The 19,590-nt window shown below is 57.5% G+C and overlaps 2 protein-coding genes across 4 annotated transcripts; one reads left to right on the top strand and one right to left on the bottom strand.

Moving 5' to 3' along the window:
• Window positions 1–107: 107 nt before the first annotated feature.
• Window positions 108–2,149, bottom strand: LAMTOR2 (late endosomal/lysosomal adaptor, MAPK and MTOR activator 2). Its single transcript, XM_055696856.1, has 4 exons — window positions 2,025–2,149; window positions 851–1,013; window positions 651–740; window positions 108–360 (listed from the first exon to the last, which is right to left on the bottom strand). The coding sequence occupies exons 1-4, from the start codon at window positions 2,120–2,122 to the stop codon at window positions 304–306; spliced, it is 408 nt and encodes a 135-aa protein (XP_055552831.1). The 5' UTR covers window positions 2,123–2,149; the 3' UTR covers window positions 108–303.
• Window positions 2,150–3,017: 868 nt separating this feature from the next.
• On the top strand, window positions 3,018–16,282 carry UBQLN4 (ubiquilin 4). 3 transcript variants are annotated; one of them, XM_055696700.1, is made up of 11 exons: window positions 3,019–3,212; window positions 5,356–5,507; window positions 7,987–8,192; window positions 8,521–8,783; window positions 10,040–10,198; window positions 10,909–11,134; window positions 11,528–11,667; window positions 12,119–12,202; window positions 12,823–12,938; window positions 13,499–13,676; window positions 15,005–16,282. In XM_055696700.1, exons 1-11 carry the CDS (start codon window positions 3,063–3,065, stop codon window positions 15,155–15,157), a joined length of 1,827 nt encoding a protein of 608 aa, XP_055552675.1. In that variant the 5' UTR covers window positions 3,019–3,062; the 3' UTR covers window positions 15,158–16,282. The 3 variants fall into 3 exon arrangements, with proteins under 3 accessions (XP_055552678.1, XP_055552677.1, XP_055552675.1); XM_055696703.1 differs by lacking the exon at window positions 10,040–10,198 and having other exon boundaries at window positions 3,018–3,212; XM_055696702.1 differs by lacking the exon at window positions 12,119–12,202 and having other exon boundaries at window positions 3,018–3,212.
• Window positions 16,283–19,590: the final 3,308 nt, after the last annotated feature.

Genomic DNA, 19,590 nt, shown 5'->3' with positions numbered 1-19,590 from the left:
GACACAAGCCCCTGGCAGCGCTGGTTGACCCCAAAGCACTGCCCAGGGCACCCCAGTGCCTGCGCTACCCCCCCAGCTCCTTGGATTCACAAGAGACACACAGCACGGAACCATCACACGCATTTTTATTCCCCCGCCCCTGCATCTCTTATACTCCCTCCACTTGATTTTTATCAAGGCCACACCAAAGCAGGACCAAGCTCCAGGATGCCCGTGAGGCTGCTCAGCACCACCCCCCAGCACCACCAGTGAGGGCATGGAAGCAAACAGCCTTTGCACCTCCAAGCCCCTGAAGCGCCGTGCTCAGGATGCGGCCACTTGCGTGAGCGGCTCCTCCAGGTACTGGACCAGCGCCTGTGCCTGCGAGCGGAGAGCGGCGTCAAGGGGGGATGTGAGGTGGACCCCCCCCCCAACCCATGCGCACCACCCGTGGGTTTATTTTAATTTATATTTAATTTTTAGGGCATTAAAAAGGTGTGGGGCAGTGCGTGGGGCTGGCATGGGGGACAGTGGAGGCAAGGAGCAAAAATGCATCCCAGGCGCAGCAGCTTCCTCCACCACTCCCATCCTCATCCTCCTTTTCCCAAGTGGGACGCAGCCTGGACCCCCTCCCCGCCCCAGCGCCTCCCCCCGCCCCCCCCCAGCATTACCTTGGCCTTCAGCATCCCAAATCCCACCGTCTCCTTGGCGTACATGCAGAGCAGCAGGTTGGCCACCCGCGTGATGGCCACGCGTCCCTCCTGCCCCGGGGGAGAAACAGCACCCATCGCACCCCTAGCTCGGCAGGGACCCCCAGCAGGGTCCCAGGGGACCCTCTGGGAGGGGGGGGGCAGCCCCCAGCCCCACGTACCATGCAGTCCATGAGGATGAACTTGAGGTTGTCCTCATTGAATGCCTGGTGGCCGTTCTTGTCGTAGGCCACCCAGATGTTGCTGGCGATGGCTGCGGTGACCCTGGCATCGGTGTCCCCGTAGCCCGAGTAGGCGAGCAAGGACCCCTCATTGTTCAGGAGCCTGGAAATGGGGGGGGGGGGGCCCCAAATTGGTGCCTCTACACGTAGCGGGGCAGCAGACACCACTGTGGTGCCAGGGGGCAGAGCAAACCGCCCCCCCCCCCCACCCGGCGCCAGCACAGGGCACCCCAGGTTTGCAGGGGGCTCTGGCAGGGGGTGAGGGGTGCAGGGTGGTGGGGGTCCGCGGTGGCTGCGGCTGGTGCAGAATGGGCAGCAGCCCGGTGGGCACGCACGGTGCACCCTGCATGGCCCTGGCACCGTGCATGGCCCAGCACCACGGATCATGCACCGTGCACAGGCCCAGCACCACGCGCCGTGTACAGACCCAGCACCATGTGTCGTGCACGGCCCAGCACCATGCACTGTGCACAACCCAGCGCACCATGCATGACCCAGGACCGTGCACGGTGCCAGCACCATGCACGGCCCCAGCACTGTACATCATTTACCATGCACAGCACCAGCGCCATGCACCGTGCACAGCTCCAGCACCACACACTGTGCATGGCCCAGCACCACGCACCAGACACTGTACACAGCCCCAGCACCACATGCCGTGCGCTGCCCAGCACCGTGCATGGCCCAGCACCATGCACTGCCCAGCACCGTGCACTGCCCAGCACCGTGCACAGGCCCAGCACCGTGCACAGGCCCAGCACCGTGCACAGGCCCAGCACCGTGCACAGGCCCAGCACCGTGCACTCCCCAGCACCGTGCACTCCCCAGCACCGTGCACAGGCCCAGCACCGTGCACAGGCCCAGCACCGTGCACAGGCCCAGCACCGTGCACTCCCCAGCACCGTGCACAGGCCCAGCACCGTGCACAGGCCCAGCACCGTGCACAGCCCCGACCCCACGCACCACGCACAGCCCCACGCACGGCCCAGCACCGTGCACGGCCCCCGCAGGACCCCCCCGGTGGGGCCCTGGCAGGGCCGGGGGCAGGAACCTGTCCCCCCCGGCTGCTCCCCGCACCGGGCAGGATCATGCCCCCGCCCCCGCCCCTACTCACAGGGTGCTCTGGACCCCGCCGGTGTTGGCCTGGCTCAGCACCTGCGTGAGGGCCTTGGGGCGCAGCATGGCGGCGGGGGGCGGGGCCGCGCGGGGCATGCCGGGACGTGTAGTCCCCGCCCGCCCCGCGCGCCCGCCCCGCCCCTCGGGGGACCCCCCGGGTGCCGCCCGCCAGCTCGGGGGGCGGGGGTCCCCTCGGGGTGCCCTGGGGTGTGTCCCCCCCGAGGGGCCGTGGGGTGAAGCCACCACGGGCGGCGAGGGGGCGCAGGGCAGGGCTGGGATGGGCCGGACACCCCCAAACCCCCAGGCAGACCCCCCCGGCCGGACACCCAAGCCCCCCGAGGGGAACGCCCAACCCCCCAGCCAGCCGTCACCCCCCCCGGTGGGACCCCCAACACCCCGGCGAGACACCCCGAAACCCCCAGCTAGACCCCCCACCCCCACCCCGCTCGGACCCCCAAACCCCGCAGCCAGCCCATCCTCCCCCGCTCCCCACCTGGACCCCCAAACCCCCCAGCCAACCTCCCCCCGGCGGGACCCCCAAAACCCCCCAGCCAGCCCCCTCCCCCCCCCGGACCCCCAAACCCTCGGTCACGGTGCGGGGGGGTGGTTGCCCAGTGAAGGGGGGTACATGGGGGGTGGGGGTGCGGGACGGACACGGCTAATGGGGGGTGCAGGGGGGATCCGGCTAATGGGGGGAGGGCAGGATGGGTCCTGCCAATGGGGGGGTGCAGGAGGCATCTGGTTAATGGGGGGAGGGCAGGATGGGTCCGGCTAATGGGGGGGTGCGGGAGGGATCTGGCTACTGGGGGGGGGGACACAGGACGGATCCGGCTAAGGGGGCTCTGCCGGAGCCCGGGGGTGTGGGCAGTTGCCCCCTCTTTGCCCCGCCCCGCCCCCGTCCCGCCGCGGTGCAACTCCCCGCCGGGCCGCCAGGGGGCGGTAACCCCGGCGCCGGGGGTCGTGACGCCGCTCTTGCGCGGCGGCGCGCGCCGCCTTTCTCTGGTGGCGGCCCGGGCTGGCGGGGCGGGCGGCGAAGATGGCGGAGCCGAGCGGCGGCGGGCCCGGCCCCGGCGGGGAGGGCGAGGCGGGGCTGGTCGGCCCCGGCGGGGCTCTCATCCGCGTCACCGTGAAGACCCCCAAGGACAAGGAGGAGATCGTCATCGCGGACGGCGCCTCCGTGCGCGAGGTGCGGGCGGGGGCGGGCCTGGGCTGTGTGGAGGGGCCGGGGGGGGCCTGGCTGTGGGGTGAGGGGGGGGCTGGGAGGGTGAGGGGTTGGGGGTCTGAGGGAGGGGGCTTTTTGGGTATGGAGCTGGCTTTGGGGAGGGGGGAGGGCTTTCGAGGGGGAGTGAGGGGCCCCGAGGAGCGGGGGAGCCTGGCTTAGGGTGGGAGGGGGGGACTGGGGGGGCTTTTGGAGGCCTGGCTCTTGGGTGGGGGGCCTGGGGGGTGGTTGGGGGGCACCCCTGGCCTTTGGGGCCTGGTGGGAGCCAGGCTGCGAGGGGGCAGGGGGATGTGGGTGAGGGCAGGTGCTTGGGGGGTGGGTGGGGGGCTGAGGCTGGGAACAGCCTTGGGGGAATGGTGCTGGGGGCAATCCGTGGGAGGGTTTGTGGGTGTCAGAAATAGGGGGTGAGGGGCTTGGAGATTGGGTTTGAGGGGGATGGTGGCTGGGGGTGTGTGTCTGTGGGCTGGGCTGTGTGGGGAGCGGGAGGGAAGGGCGCTGCGATGGGGAGAAGTGGCTTTGGGGGTAGAGCCGGATGGGTGCGTGGGGGGTGCTGGGGGGTGGGTCCAGACACTGGGAGGCTGAGCCCGTGGGTGAGAGGAGCTCCATGAGTGTTTGGGACAAAGGTCAGATGGAGCAGGGGCGGGGGCTCGGATGGATGGAGAGGGGCAGGGGGCTCGGATGGATGGAGAGGGGCAGGGGGCTCGGATGGATGGAGAGGGGCAGGGGGCTCGGATGGATGGAGAGGGGCAGGGGGCTCGGATGGATGGAGAGGGGCAGGGGGCTCGGATGGATGGAGAGGGGCAGGGGGCTCGGATGGATGGAGAGGGGCAGGGGGCTCGGATGGATGGAGAGGGGCAGGGGGCTCGGATGGATGGAGAGGGGCAGGGGGCTCGGATGGATGGAGAGGGGCAGGGGGCTCGGATGGAGCGGAGGAAAGGGGTTGTCACCCCACACGTGGGCTGGGGGGGTCTGCTCCTGCGAGGGAGCGTCACCGGGCACGGTGGCACGGGGTGAGCGGAAGGGTGCTGGAATTTGCAAGGACTGGCTGGAGGACCGATGGAGCAACTGTGCCCACTGGGGCAAGGTGGCATCGGTGCGGCTCTCAGCTTGCTGCGCGCTTTGGTCTGGGGTGTAGGGCAGGAGGCTGTGGTGTGAAGGACCCGGTGGACATCTCTGGGGAGTGGAGCCGTGGGGTAGGCAGGGGCTGTAGTACGTGTGGTCCTCCTGCTTCTTCCCGGAGCCCGTTGCTGTAAGTGGGATATTAGTGACAGCTTTGTACGGAGGAGGGCATGGAGCTCTGCGGCCGGGATGAGCCAGGGCTCCGGGCTGCTCTCCCAGGTGTTGTTTTTGAGGATTCTGGTGCGAAGGCTGCGAGCTCCTCTGGGACAGGTGTGCGCTTTGCTCTCCAGCCTAGCCTTCCCCTCTGAATTTCCTGTAGGTTTCCAAATGCAAGGCTTTTTTTTTCCTCCCAAATCAACTTAGGAATGCCCCAGCTGGGCTAGCCGTGACAATCTTCTTGGTAGGTGTTCACCCCACCCCATCTCCCAGTGAGGAAGAGGTGTCGGTGTTAGTGGCATGGCGTGCTCCTAGGGAATTCGGTTGCAGAAATAGGAATTGGAGGAGACCTAGTTTATTTCCATTGGCTGGTAAAGGATTGTTCCCTTTTCCATAGAGCTCTGTCCTGTATTAAATCAGAGTTGGGCTTTCCTTAGGAAAAAAAAAAAAATCAAATGAGCAGAGACAAAAACAGTTCAGTCATTCAGAGGATAAATGGTGTGTTTGGATTAGACCTAAGAGACACAGTTGATCTTGCTTTGGAAGCCTCCAGCTCTTCTTGAGGTAATTGCTCTATTCTTTCTGAAATTTACTCCACGTTTTGTAAGTGTAGAGCTTGTCTTTGTGTTTGTTGTTTTTTTTTTTTTTCTTAACGCCTCAGACATCCTCAGCAACTGGTGACTGACTTGGTACCTGCATGGGCTCCTTTTGGGTGAGGTACTGAAGGACTGTCAGTTCCTTATGCTGTTTGCATAGTGGATATGATATCTGGAGTATTAGCTTTAAATTTCTAGTCTTGGTCCTTTGCCTGAAAAATATTTCATTTGTTTTTCAGTTCAAAGAAGAGATTTCCAGGCGGTTTAAAGCCAAACAGGATCAGCTGGTTCTGATCTTTGCCGGGAAGATCCTGAAGGATGGAGACACATTGAATCAACACGGGATTAAAGATGGGCTGACTGTGCACTTGGTCATTAAGACTCCGCAAAAGTAAGAAAGTTTTTCGTTGGGGGGGGGGGCCGAGAGTGAGCGGATGATGCGAATAAACGATGGTGGAGCATTTCTGCCCTGTGACTGAAGCAGGCGAGGCCAGAGCGCTGCCTTTGGAGCGTGCGTGCGTCTGGCAGCGGCGATCCGGCAGGAGAGCTCTCCCAGGCTCTCCCTGCTGTGGCTCTGCCACGCAGCTGTGGGATTTATCGCTCTGCCTCTTCTCCCTAAGTTACACAACTGTGTAAGTTTGTGGCGAGTGCCTGAGGGGGTTGACTCTTCTTTAACACAGCTCGTGTATATGGCTTTGCGTATTTTGAGCCTTTACAATTTAGTAATCTTGAAAAAACCCGTTGAAACTTAATACTAGTTCTAACAGAGATAAGTTGCAGGTAACAGAAATTACTTTCCCAGTGAATTCGTGTTGAAGTTAAAATTAACACCCAGCTTTTCTTTTGCTTCTTATGACGTCCTCTGCTCTAAGCCAGTGCTCACGCTCTTAGGGGTGCCGTGGGAGGCACGCCGCGCGTGCAGAGCAGTGTCTGCGCTACCTATAGGCGCTTCTGCACGGGCAGGTGCAGACAGGTGGGTGCTCCTCAGTGGAGATTTGGGGTGTACGACCACCTGCCCGCAGCGCTGTGGTTGCTAGCTCCAGTATGGGACTGCGGGCGCACCCTGGCAGCTCCCAGTTTGAACGTGGCTCACTTGTGTCCGTCTGCACCGTGTTGCTCAGCCTGAGAACGGGACGCAGGATGGATGGCAGGGTCCTGCAGGGTCAGGCTTTTCCCAGTGCTGCCCAGTGGAGTGGTGGGCACGGCAGGTTCCTGGGAGCAGTCGCTGTACCTCAGGCACAGCCTACATCTCGTAGATCTCAAAACCCCCTTCGCAACCATTTCTTGGGCTTCCTGCTGTGGTTTGATCAGGCTCCTGGTGAACTAACAGGCTGCATCTATTTGTGCCGTTCTGCTGTCCCCTGGGAGAGCTGCCTTACTGGCTTAGTTAAGATTAGTGCTTTTTTTTTTTTTTTTCTTCTTCTTTTACCCTCCTCTTTTTTTTCCCCAAGACAACCGTGTGTATTGTCAGCTTCAGCAGGAGGCCTCTCTCTGGGTTCTGCATCTCCAGGTAGCCTGATAGTCTGGTGCTGTTTACCACTGTCTGAACCATTTCAAAGGGTAAACAAGAGAGCTGTCCTGGGTTGCTCCTTTTTCCCCCCCTCTAACAGTCACAGATAACTGCTTACTGAAGACATTACAGCCTCTTCCTGTGCTGAGAGAAACCAAGTGACCTTTCTCCAGCTTCCTTCTTCCTTTTTTGTTCAGCTTCCTATTTGTTTTGTTTCCCCGCTCTCTGCCTCCCTCTCGGTGGCTGCTGGTTTTCAGCAGCAGTCAGGTGAGTCTGGAAAGTGGACAGGGACCTTTAGGTTTGATTTTTAAAATCCTAGAATAAGAGTGAAAAAAGAAAGAGAGTTAGAGAAAGGAATCATTCTTGGTTTGGAAAAAATATAATCAAGAAATTGTTGTTCTTATTTACTTGTCAGGGGCATAATAGCATTATTTGAGGCGAGTTAAATGAATTTTGTGGTCTAATTTCATGTGAAAGCTCTTCAGCACTAGTCCAGGACTTGCTGCTGTGTCTGCAGATGCCTCAGAGAATCTTTAAATGTTCTCTTTTTCAAATTCCTATAAAAATCCTGAGGAGGAACTGTGATTACAAGGTACTAGCTTGGGTTGGTTTCCTCAATAAAGCTGATGTCCAGCATCTGCTGCACTGTGGCTTCTGGCACAGCATCTGCATGTGTGTATTAAAAGAAGCTCTCGTCAACTTGTGTTGGACGGGGAAGGCTTGCATGCAAGGTGCAGCCAGTGGCAGAGACGTAAATTCGTAGCCAGGCTGGCCAGAAACGTTCGGTAGCTTCGTGGGACAGATGCTAGCTGCCTTGTGCCTCGGTTTCCCGATCTGGAGAGTAATGCTGATCCTTATTTTTGCCCCCAGGAGCACTGGTAGGAATATGCAGTGCATGGGAGGATTTGCAGAAAAGTAGTTTCTTGTTTACCCCATGCACTAGCCCTGCTGTAACCTCCTGTGGTTTCTGTGGGAGCAGCAGGAGGATTTTCCTGTTTGGAGCGAACTCATTGCTCAAGGATATAGCTGAGGTAAATAGTTCAGTGCGATTCAAGGAAGAGCTAGATGCAACTGGGGGTAAGACCAGTCAAGCCGCTTCGTGTGGGCCAGGATAAAATGTCAGAGGCTGTTCTGCATCAGGGTGGGAGGCAGATTCCAGCAGATGGAAGGCATCTGGGAGCACAGCTGTGCCTCCGTGCAGGCAGGGATGGAAGCAGCCAGGGCTGGCTGCTGTGGGGACAGCAGGCGTGAGGGGAGGCTTGGTCAGTGTGGGGTGCGCTGGCCTGTGTCCCCCACGGGGAACTCTGCTCACCGCTCCTGAATCTCAGGAGTTTTAACACCTTCTTTTGTTTCTTTGCAGGGTCCAAGATTCAACATCTGCTGCTTCTGCCCCCAATGCTGCTTCTGCCCCCGCTGCAACCCCTTCTTCTCCTGCTGCCCCGTCTCAGCCTTCCACATCCAGCAGCGCCGTTTCTGATGCGGGGAGCGGCAGCAGACGGAGCAGTGGGTCAGGGACCATGGGAGGTCCTGGAGACGGAGGCCCTAATAGTGCTACATCCATCCTGTGTAAGTGGTGGCTGCCAGAAGGTGTGGCAAGAAAGAATTCCCTAGGGTTAGACCAAGGAGTCGAGGTTCTTGACCCCTGGAGTTGTCTCTGCTTGCTTCGCATGAGTCGCTTCCACCGGCGTACTGTGGTTTCCCTGCTCAGGACAATGCCCAAGCCCTTAGTAAAGTGTGTGTAGGGGGTGTCCTCCCTCGCAGCTGGCTGCCGTAGGGATGTGGGATACTCCTAGGTTAGTGTGGGTGCAGTTCAGCTGATGTGCTTGTCCTCTTTTTGCAGCTGCCGACAGTTACTGACTCACACCTCTCTCCCCGTGTGTTGTTCCCTCTCCAGCTGGCTTTGGCGGCATCACTGGGCTGGGCAATCTTGGGATGGGCTCTGCCAACTTCATGGAGCTCCAGCAGCAGATGCAGCGGCAGCTGATGTCCAACCCGGAGATGCTTTCTCAGATCATGGAGAATCCCTTGGTGCAGAACATGATGTCTAACCCTGACCTCATGAGACAGATGATCATGGCCAATCCCCAGATGCAGCAGCTCATGGAGCGAAATCCAGAGATAAGCCACATGCTGAATAACCCGGAGCTCATGAGGCAGGTGAGTCAGTACGCCAGGGCCTCTTTAAAGCATGTTCAGGAGCATCTTTGTGGACCAGCTTCGGTGTGTCCTCTCCAAAGGGGGTGTGTGAATTGCCAGATCAGTGATTTTAGAGATCTCTTCCTTCCTGCTGTAAGCTCCCCACAAACAGATGGTGGTCTCGAGTTATGTGAATACTGATTACTCAACCCACATACTTGCAACTCTTTATCTCCCTTTCAGGGCTATTGAATCTGTCATGTGTTGGGCAAAAAGGGATGCTGGGATCATCCTGGCATGCCGCGTACAAGGCTACAGGGTTCTGATTCAGGAACAGGAGTAAAAGCAGTCACAGAGCAGTGAAGCTACCGCAAAAGCTTTTTGCTTCTCTATTTCTCTTGATAAAGTATTGATTGCAGAGCTGTGCAGGCGATATTTTACTACCTGTATCAGCAGAGAGTGCTCCTAGTCGTAGGCCAGGATCCCAGAGGTCTCAATTTTCTGTACAATCCCAGAACTGAGAGGACCCGTGCCTTAGAGGACCGGCTGTCTGGAAGACTGAAGGTTCATCGGAAGGGCAGCGTAAGGGTTGAGTGAGAGCCTGCGTATTAAACAGCCCTTGACAGGACTCTGCTGTTCCCCCAGGAAGACTTATCAGGAGGTCTTTCTGGGTTGGTGCTGGACGAACCTAGTTTCCATCTGCTTCTCGGTTATCTTTCAACTCTGCCAGCCGTACGTGAAGTGCCAGAGCTGCGGGACTAAATTGTGAATGATCCGTACTTAAGCAGCTCCCCAGATGAGATCTGGATCTCCCTCGCGCAGGGGAGACCCATCAGAAGCCTGGAGAGGGTGAATTTCTTGGGTTTCTTGAAATGGGAAGGATCTAATCTCTTCCACCTTCTCGGTTTTTGAATGCAGTCCATCTCCTTTGAGTGGGAACATATGGGTGTTAGATGTTTGGATGTCCTGATACTGCTTAGAAACAAAACAGTCTCATCCAGCTTGAATTGAGGTTGAGAAGGAAGAGAGCTGAGCAAGGATGGGAGGAGCCAGGATCCCTGGGCTCTCTTTGCTTGGATAAAAGATATCTCTGCTTTCTGGCTGTGAAACAGGTTTAATTATACTCTTTTCTTGTGGGAGCTGAGATTTAACTCTTTCAGTGCTGGGCTGGTAGATCACTAGAATGCCACTGGGCTGCTTCCCCAGCCTCTTGATCCACTCTGGTCTTCTGTGGTGCACGTGGGCCTGAGCTTTCCACGTTTTCCTCCTTCTCCCAGACAATGGAATTGGCTCGTAACCCTGCCATGATGCAGGAGATGATGCGGAACCAGGACCGCGCTTTGAGTAACCTCGAGAGCATTCCAGGAGGATACAACGCCCTGCGCAGGATGTACACGGACATCCAGGAGCCCATGTTTAGCGCAGCCAGGGAGCAGGTACCGGCTGCGTTCCCGTAAGCGGGATGTCGTGGGCTGAGCACGGGGAAGGGGTCCTGTGCTAACGGGGCACCCTGAGCAGGGTTCTTCATCCCCTCCCGCTCTAAACGATGAATGCAGCCACTAGCGGGAAGACGTTGCGCAGCACCTGGTTTTATTGCGTGGTTTGGTGTATCGGAGACGGGACCTGCCCTCGCTCCTTTGCTCCTCGGGCGGGCTGGATGCCAGCCATCGCTGATGGGAAGGCCCCACAGCTTCGTTAAGCGCAGCCCTCTGCTCCCAGCCCGGCTGGCTGTATTAGCTCAAGCCTGACGCCTTTGGATTGGAGCTGGCTGAGATCCAGCTGGCTCGGAGCGCAGGAGGAGGGAGCGCAGGTCTGTCTGCAAAAAAAGCTGTGCAGACATACTCCAGTCTAGCATTACCTACTGGTATGTCCGGGTGCTGATTTTACATGGATGTTTTGAAGCCCTGTGTTTGGGGAGCCAAATGGAGGGCTGTGGTCACTTCTTGAGCCTGGTCTTTTCTGAGCGAGGTGCGTCGTGGATTACGGATTTCTCGGGAGGCAAATTACGGCATGTGCTTAGCAAATTCTGGACCTGGATGAATATGATCGGCTGTTTCCTAGCTCCGGTGGTGGGGTTAGTCCAACATTCCCTGCTGGGGCTAACTGATGACGGCTATTTCTTTTTTTTTTTTTTCTTTTTCCCTAGTTTGGCAACAATCCTTTCTCTTCCTTGACGGGAAATTCTGATAGCTCGAGCTCTCAGCCTTTGCGGACGGAGAACAGAGAGCCGTTACCGAACCCCTGGAGCCCCACGCCCCCTGCTTCCCAGAGCCAGGCACCCAGCAGCGAAGGGAGCACTGGCTCGGCAACCACCCAAAGCACACCAACTGTATCCAACCCCTTTGGGCTGAACGCTGCTAACATTGGGGCTGGTACGTAAGCAAGAAAGGAGCCAGAGGGTGCTACTGACTGAACAGGTCGCTGCTCTCCAAGGAAGCCCGAGTTCCCTCTGGTGGTTGAGTGCCTGTGCGTGGCTGCTCTCCAGATGAATGATTCGAGTCCGGTTGCAAGCACAAACGGGGGGGGGTTTTCTGGTGTGCCAGTCGGAGGGTTACTGGGGGAACTCTGGTGTCCCTGCAGCCCTCGAGAGCATGGGAAAGTGGCAAGCAAAGCACTACCGTGGTGTCCACCACGATATTTGCTGTTGGCCAGGGGACGAAGTAAAAGTGTTGCTGTTACGTGTCAGGTTGTACTTCGAACATTGCGGCGGTGCTCAGGCTTGTAAGCGGTTTTCCTTTTGTCTTCTCTTCCCTTTCCCCTTGCAGGCATGTTTAACAGCCCAGAGATGCAAGGACTCCTGCAGCAGATTTCTGAAAACCCTCAGCTGATGCAGAACATGATCTCTGCCCCTTATATGCGGAGCATGATGCAGACTCTTGCCCAGAACCCGGACTTTGCAGCACAGGTAAAAGCGTTGCAGTTGTCTTGTGTTGTCAGACGGGCTGTGAGCGCAGTGCTGGCGAGACCCGTCTGCTTCTGTAGTTGCAGTGGTTCCCCCTGCAGAAACTGGAGAGCTGAGTGAACGTAGACAGTTCTGGTGTATTTCTCAATAGCCTGAAGGCAGTCACGGTACTGAATCCTCTGTCTTAGCAGAGCCCCTGATAAAAAAAGGTGGCTTTCCAAGGGACACGGGGATGGCCCTTCCTCTTGCCCATGGCCAAACAGCCCCTTGTTCAACACTGCTGCCAGGAACCGAGCTGTCTTATTTCAGTCCCCGCTAGCAGGGGAGCGTGTCGGAAGCCCAGGGAGGGAGTCAGGGGCGTGACTGACTTGTTCATCATGGCTTAGTTACGTAGAGCTTAACAGCCAGTGGCAGAAACCCTCTGACCCTACCTACCTGTGCTGTCTCTTGCTAGATCATGGTAAATGTCCCCCTCTTTGCTGGGAATCCACAGCTTCAAGAACAGCTCCGCCTTCAGCTCCCTGTCTTCCTGCAGCAGGTAAAGGCCCCTGTCTGGCCCTGCGCTGCTCTCAGCCCCGGGGCTCCAGAGTTTTTCCATCCTCCGTAGGAAAGGGAGTATCTCAGCTGCTTAGTCAGGCCGCGAGGACTAGGAAGCATGTGGGCTTGGGTGGTTGGGGACGTGGAAGAAAGGGGTTTGCACAGGGGAGAAAGGAAGAGCTTGCTTAGACGAGGCAATCTAAATTAAGTAATCTAAATTACCTAAAGGTGGACTTTCCAATTAGACTAGTTAAGCTACATCAAACCCCTGTGTGGACAGTCTCTCCCTGTAATGGGTTTACAGAAATTAAAACAGCTAATTGTGCTAGAGCAGCTGGTTCACTCAAGTAAATCAGATAAAAATCACTTTTCATTCCAAAGGCATGCGCCCCCACTTCTAATCTGATTCACCTAGTTCATTTAGGCAATCTGATCTAAACTCTTGGAGTATCTCTGTAGAAACCCTGCAGTCTGGAGACTTGACGGAGGAACCAGGCTCGCAGGCTCGCTCTGGCTGCAGCTCTGGGCCGATTCCTGTTCGGATGTAAAGCTGGTGGATCTCTGGCTGCCGAAGCTCTCGCTGTTTCGGTACCGCGGTGTCTTTTTTGCCTTTGTTCCCAGATGCAGAACCCAGACTCCCTCTCCATCCTCACTAACCCCCGCGCCATGCAGGCACTTCTCCAGATCCAGCAGGGACTCCAGACGCTGCAAACGGAGGCCCCAGGACTAGTGCCAAGGTAATAAGCGTTTCAGAGTGGGTTTCTGCAGGCAGAGCTGACGTGCTTGACACCAGCAGGCAGACTGGCTGTTGATTCATCGAGGAGGTCTGCTTAGGCCACTCCATCATGGAGACTTCGGCGTGTGTGTGCGCTCCGCCTAATTAGCGCTTCCTGCTTGTTTGTACTTGACGTGGGAAGCCCTTGACCCTTTCTTTTTGGTGGAAAGGTTTGGAAAGCGCTCGGGTCCCTCCCCCATCTTTCTTTGCCATAGTTCCTATCGGCTGAACTCAAGATTTTTCTCTCTCTGGAGAACAGCGTGAGCTGCACAGCCGCGACGTGGGGTGGGTACGTTGGGGCAGGCTGCTCTGGGTCACGTGCAGGCTCTGCAGTTCCTTTCAGGCCTTCGCCTCCGTTAGGATTGCTTCCTTCCAGCACCGCGTGCGAGCGGGATGTCGATGCAGCCGGTTTAATTTACAAAGCTGTCCTGTAGTCCGGACCTCAGCGAGGGCCAGCGTGGCAGAGCCTGGTCACCCAGAAGTGCCAGCTTGCCTCTGAGCGCGCCCTGCCTTCCTCTGCAGCCTCGGCTCCTTCGGCATGCCTCGAATGCCCCCGTCCTCCACAGGAGGAAGCACAATCCCGGAGAACCCCGTTCCCTCCGCTTCGACGCCGGCCAGTGCCTCTCCAGCTGGGGGTGGTAACCCCCAACAGCAGCTCATGCAGCAAATGATCCAGCTGCTGGCCGGAGGAAGCTCTCAAGTATGTAACGCCCAGCTGCATGCCGATACACTTCTGGGGGGGGACGTCTCCAGGGTGAGCTAGAGGTTGTACCCAGTGCCACCCCGCTCTAGGATGTCCCCAAAAAGCATCTCTTGGTGTGGTGGGTTGACTTTGGCTGGATGCTGTTGTCACTGCCCTCCTCAACAGGACAGGGGAGAGAAAATGTAATGAAAGACTCGTGGGTCGAGATAATGGCAGGGAGATCACTCAGCAATTACCATCACGGGCAAAACAGACTCGACTTGGGGAAATTAGTTTCATTTATTACCATTCAAATCAGAAAAGAACCATCTTCCCCCGCCACCCCTCCCTTCTTCCCGGGCTTAATTGCCAGTTCCTCAACCTCCTCCCCCCCGAGCAGCACAGGGGGACGGGGAATGGGGGTTACGGTCAGCTCATCACACGTCGTTTCTGCCGCTCCTTCCTCCTCACACTCTTCCCCTGCTCCAGCGTGGGGTCCCTCCCGCGGGAGACAGTCCTCCACGACCTGCTCCAGCGTGGGACCCCCGCGGGGCCACGGGTCCTGCCAGCAAACCTGCCCCAGCGTGGGCTTCCCACAGGTCACAGCCTCCTGCGGGCACCCCCTGCCCCGGCGTGGGGTCCTCCCCGGGCTGTGGGTGGGGGTCTGCTCCCCCAGGGGCCGGGGGCACAGCCTGCCTCGCCGGGGGCTTCACCTCCAGCTGCCGGGGCATCTCTGCTGCGGCCGGGAGCGCTCCTGCCCTGCCCTGGGGGTCTGCAGGGCTGCTGCTCTCACAGTCTCGCTCCTCTCTTCCCCTGATGCAGATTTATTTTATTCCCCCCCGCCCCTTCTTAACGCGCCATCAGAGGCGCTGCCGCCATCGCTGCGGTGGGTCCATCTCGGAGCCGGCTGGCATTGGCTCTGTTGGATGTGGGGGGAAGCTTCTGGCAACTCCCCGAAGCCACCCCTGTAGCCCCCTGGCTACCAAACCCTTGCCAGCAAAGCCGCTACACTTGGCTCCGGCGCTTTACGCTAAGTTTGGTGTCTCAGGCCGGCTCCTTTGGGGCGTAGCGACCCTCTGCAGAGGTTTGAAGCAAAGAGTGTTGGGGGGGGGGTGCTGGGGACCCAACCCCCTGCGCTGCCATCACCGTCGGGACAGAACTTGGCCTCCCCGTGGGCGGCAGCGTGGGGAGGTGGGTAACGGGCAGCGTGGGGAGGGGGGCAACGTCGCTAACGAGCCTGGGGTGTCTCCGTCCACCTAAAGCTGAGCTGGGGGTCCCTGCTCAGCCGTTGGTGGCCCTGCCCGTCCTGGCTGACACTTAAGGTCTTTTGTCCTTGCCCTCTGTAGGCGCAGAGTCCTGAAGTGCGATTCCAACAGCAGCTGGAGCAGCTGAACGCCATGGGCTTCATTAACCGTGAGGCCAACCTCCAGGCGCTGATTGCCACCGGTGGAGACATCAATGCAGCTATTGAGAGACTGCTGGGCTCCCAGCCTTCCTAAACTCTTGTCATGCTGCCCCACAGACGTCAGCACATGCATCCATACACATGCACAGGGGGATCTTTCAGGAAAGCCCACCATCATTTTCATATCTGACAGCTGTCCCATGTATTTAAAACAAAAAGATACAGCTTAACCCCTGACCTTCCTACTAAGTTAAGATTTCATGTTGAAATGCTCTTTAACTGGCTTGTATGTGGATTCCAGTTCTCATCGTGGCCACAGAGACTTCAGATGTGTATTTTTTCCTAAATATGCCCTCTGTCTCAGACACTCTTCTCTCTCTCTCTAGATGGTAGAGGCGATACTTCTAGTTACTTACCTGAATGATTGTGTTTTGAGTAGCTTGATTTTAACTGTACATGATTCCCTCCCCTAGCCCTCCTTTCAGGCAAATATTTAAAAACTTGAGCCAAGTTTGGGTTTTGGTTATTTCTCCCAGCATCTTATTGGGAATGGATCAAAAGAAAAAGAAAAAAAAAAAAAGAAAAAAAAAAAAAAAAGAAAATAATTGAAATTACCTGGAAATTTCTGATGTCATTTGTCTTAATGTTCCATGGGATGACCTGAGCCTGTGTGCCTTGCACACAGGTGCTTCTGATCTCCTGGTGGAGGTTTTTATGGGCATGAGAACTACGTCGGAGGCACGGCCTTTTTACACTCTTGGGATGGTGTAAAGGAGCCTGGATGCCTTCAGGGATCAGGCTTGCTGTTCTTGAACCGGAGTGGAAAGTGCCGTGCGGAAGAACGTGTTTGAAAGGTGTGTTTCTGCCCAAGCAGTTTTAGTTCCTGCGCAGCGGTGTTGGAGTGGGGGGGGGGGGGGGCGGGGTGTTGACTCTTGTGCTCAGCCGGCTCATTTCTGAAAGCCTAAAAAAAAAAAAAGGAAATTGAAAAGTAAGTTAACGACTTTTTTCGCTTCACTGGAAAATGTTGAAGTTCATGTTCTTCCCAGTTTAGATCCATCCTCCATTCCCTCCCCGCCCCATTTTGGTGTGTTTGAATGTTACAACTCTCCAGGAAACTCCCCGAGGACCAGCAGGGTGATATTTCCCCAAGAGCCTCCATGGCTGTGTAATTTGCATACCATTTTTATCAAAGAAAAATAAATGCGCACAACCATCTGTCTCCCTGCACTCCATGTATCTTCCTTGATTGCCACGCTGAAGCTGATCGAGATCCTCTAATTACTCGTGATTAATCTGTCTTGTCCCTCTTGCAGGTAGCGTGGGGCATCGCGTGACACCCCCCCCCGCCCGGCCAGGCATCCTTCCCTCTTGCGGCAGGAAATTTTTTGACGTTTCTAAGAAACGCTGCTGAAACTTTGCCCAAAATCTGGCCCGTTTGGAAATTTCCTTTGGATTAGGGGCTCTGAAGGATGTGTAGGACGAGCTACCGGCCGCTTGGTCCTGCTGGATTTGGATAACGTGACTTTACAGAAGCCACCAAAGCCACCCAGAGGGGTTTGCTCACGGCTGGACGGTGCCGGTGCCCGGGGAGCCCTTGGGCCACCGTGTGCACGGTGGATTTTACCCCCAGCTTTTCCATAGTGAGGTTAGCTGGCTGTTGGTACTTTTTATTTATTATTTGCGCTTCCCCCCCCGCAAAGTTTCTTCTGGTAGGGGAGGATCGGGCAGCGAGAGGGAACGGGAGGAATACCTGTAAAAAAACCTGCTGCACCCAGCGTGCTCCAGAGTTGGAGCTGGGATCTGTCGGTGCTCTGCGGTGTTGGAGAGTGGAGACGGAGCGGCGGTTGCTCGAGAAAACACGGCAGCACGCGCGGGCTGGAAGAGCTCCTGCCTCCGTCTGTGTGCGTCGCGACGAGACGGGGTTTTTTTTAGCTGAGGATTCAGAAAGGCGAGCTGTAATCTCTTGGAGGTTTGCACACCGGTGGATTTTTTTTTTTTTTTTTTTTTTGCAACTTCGAATGTAAAAAAGAACGTGCGAAGGCTTGTGTGGGTCCCAGCTCTGCCCTAACACTGCAGGTTGGCCCCTTGGCAGCTAAAAATGGGTTTGAAAGGGTCTGTAGAGGGGACACCTTTGATTCGGCGCGGTCCTGCGCCCGCGCTGAGGTCGGTTGAGCTCCGCGAAGGCTCTGTCCCCGTGTAAACCCCCCTCTTTGCCCCCCGTCTTTGCCGTAAGGTTGTGCTCTGAGAAGCAAAAACTGGTCCCAAAGCCTCTCATTGCCAGCCAGGAATGGTCCCTCTCGGCTCAGTGTTAGCAAAAGGTGCTGACGGGGTGCGAACCCGGGCTGTTCGCGGGCAGGATGGGTGCTTCCGACCTGTCCCCCCGCTTCCGACGCAGGAGGGACCCGGGGGGGGAGGGGCGCTCAGTGGGTCCAAGGTGAGGAGCCCACCGAGCGGTCGGGCTCCGGTGGGGCTGGGGGTGCCCGTTGCTGGCCCAGCGAGGTGGGAAGAGCTGGTGATGCTTCAGCGTGGTGGGGATGGAGCTGGCTGCTGGGCACCGGTGGGCGAAGGTGCCTGGAAATTCCTGTGGGGTGGAGGGATCCCGCCGGCAGCGCAGGCTGCGGGTTAGCGAGGAGAATTAACGTGATTCTCATTTTTGCTAGGATGGTTTTTTCTTAAGCTGGGGTCCTGCTTTTCCAGGGAAGGCTCTGGACCACGGCAAGTGCATGGAAGCCGTTCTCCGGTGCTTCCCACAGGAGGAAGATAAACCTGGGGGAGAAGCGAGCTGGGAATGCTGAGTCTTCACAGGCCATTCGGTCCTTGGTGTCTCTCTGCTCTTTTAAGCAGGAAAACATTAAGCAGCAAAGCCTGTTCCTCCCGTCCCTCCACATCACAACATCCACTCCGATGTCAGTTCGGGATCATTCCTCACCTGCTGCCATCCCACCAGCCCAGGTGCTAAAATCAGGATGAGGACAGGGGGCTCTCGGCTTGCAGCCTCCCTTTGCATCCCATGTTCATCCCCCCACTCTCCATCTTTCCCTGGGGAATCTGGCCAAGCTGCCGCCCTCCGTGCTGCTCCAGGGGGGCTTTGCCGTACGGATTTGTGGCTCCGGCTTTGGCGAAGGGGATGCGCTGGGGGAATGAACTCCTGTGAGGGCCGAGGGGTGGGTGCTCCCCCCCCCCCCCAGGGTGTGCTGAGCGCCGTCGTTTTGTGGGGTTTGCCCTGGGGTTGGTGCTCTGGTCCTTCTTCCCTGGGGAGCAGAAGAGCATCGTGACCCCCCATGGTGGAGCTGCCACTGGGGTCTGGTGGCCTCAGTGCTGGGCGGGGGGGGAGCAGCAGTGTCCCCCCCTTCTCCAAATGGGGGGGGAAAAGCTGGTGGGGAAGGGGCTGGGGCTTCCCCAGAAGGGGCGGCAGGTGGGGGGTGGCTGGGCTGTGGTCCCACATGCCTGGAGGGGGGAGGGATGCTGGTGCTCCAGCCCTGGGTGTGGGTTGGGGGCTCGGGGGTCTCTCTGCCGGCTGGTGACAGGGAGCTTTTTAGTGACACCATCATCCCCTCCACACCCCTCTTTCAAAGGAACAATCGCACTTTCTCCCTCTTATCTCCCTCCTTCCCGCGGGAATTGCCCAAAGGTGTTCCTCGCTGGCTCTTGCCTCTCCTTTTTCCCTCTGATAAATCGAATTATTTCCTTTAAAATACACCAGAAGGAGCCGTTTCCTCAGCGGGTAGTGGCAAATCTGGCTGATTGAGTTGGAGAGATTTCTGCCATCAAGGACTTCTTTCCAATTTATCCCCACCATTCCCTGGAGGAGAACCAGAGTCTTTTCCCCAAAAAACCACTTTCAACTTGGAAATCAAACCTCTCAAACGAGGAGGGAGATATAGGTGCGTATATACGTGTGTATGTAGGTGTGTATATTGCACGCTGCAGCATCTTTGCTGGGCACCAGTTGCTGTGGGGAAGGGCTGGAGGTGGAGCAGGAGGAACGATGCTCCTTGGCCCCTCTGCTCAATCCCGTGACATTCCAGCACAGAAATCCACGATTTATGAGCAGCTGGGACATGGCCAGCTCGCTCGGCTGCCCGCCAGCAGGATGCGACCATGGCACCCCTCAGATCCCTCTTCCCGTGGGTTTGATTTGGTTTATTTTTAATTTTTCCAGCAAGACGAGACTTTGTTCCCTGCATGTTTCACCGGTGTTTGCACATGGATGCAGCATTCCCAGCGTGCGGCGTCGGCTGCGCTGGAGCCGGTGGTGCCCAGCCTGGAGCCTGTGCCCGGAGCAGGATGGAGACTGGGATTTGTCGTTTGTTCTCTTTGGAAACAACAAAATCCCAAGTCTTCCAGCCTGCCCCAGGGCTGAAGGATGCGCCGGCAGCGGAGGGTGGTCCTGGGATCCTTGGGATCCTTGCTGGAGCTGGCACCCATGGGTGCACCAGCGGCTGTCACCCACGACACCCAGCAGGTTTCTGTGTGCACCAGAAGAGGGGCTGGGGTGCTCCCGGCTGGTGCTGGCAGCGGTGACAC

The sequence above is a fragment of the Falco cherrug genome, chromosome 19 (genome assembly GCF_023634085.1).
Source record: "Falco cherrug isolate bFalChe1 chromosome 19, bFalChe1.pri, whole genome shotgun sequence".
Classification (NCBI taxonomy): domain Eukaryota; kingdom Metazoa; phylum Chordata; class Aves; order Falconiformes; family Falconidae; genus Falco; species Falco cherrug.
This window is presented reverse-complemented; position numbering and strand designations above follow the sequence as displayed.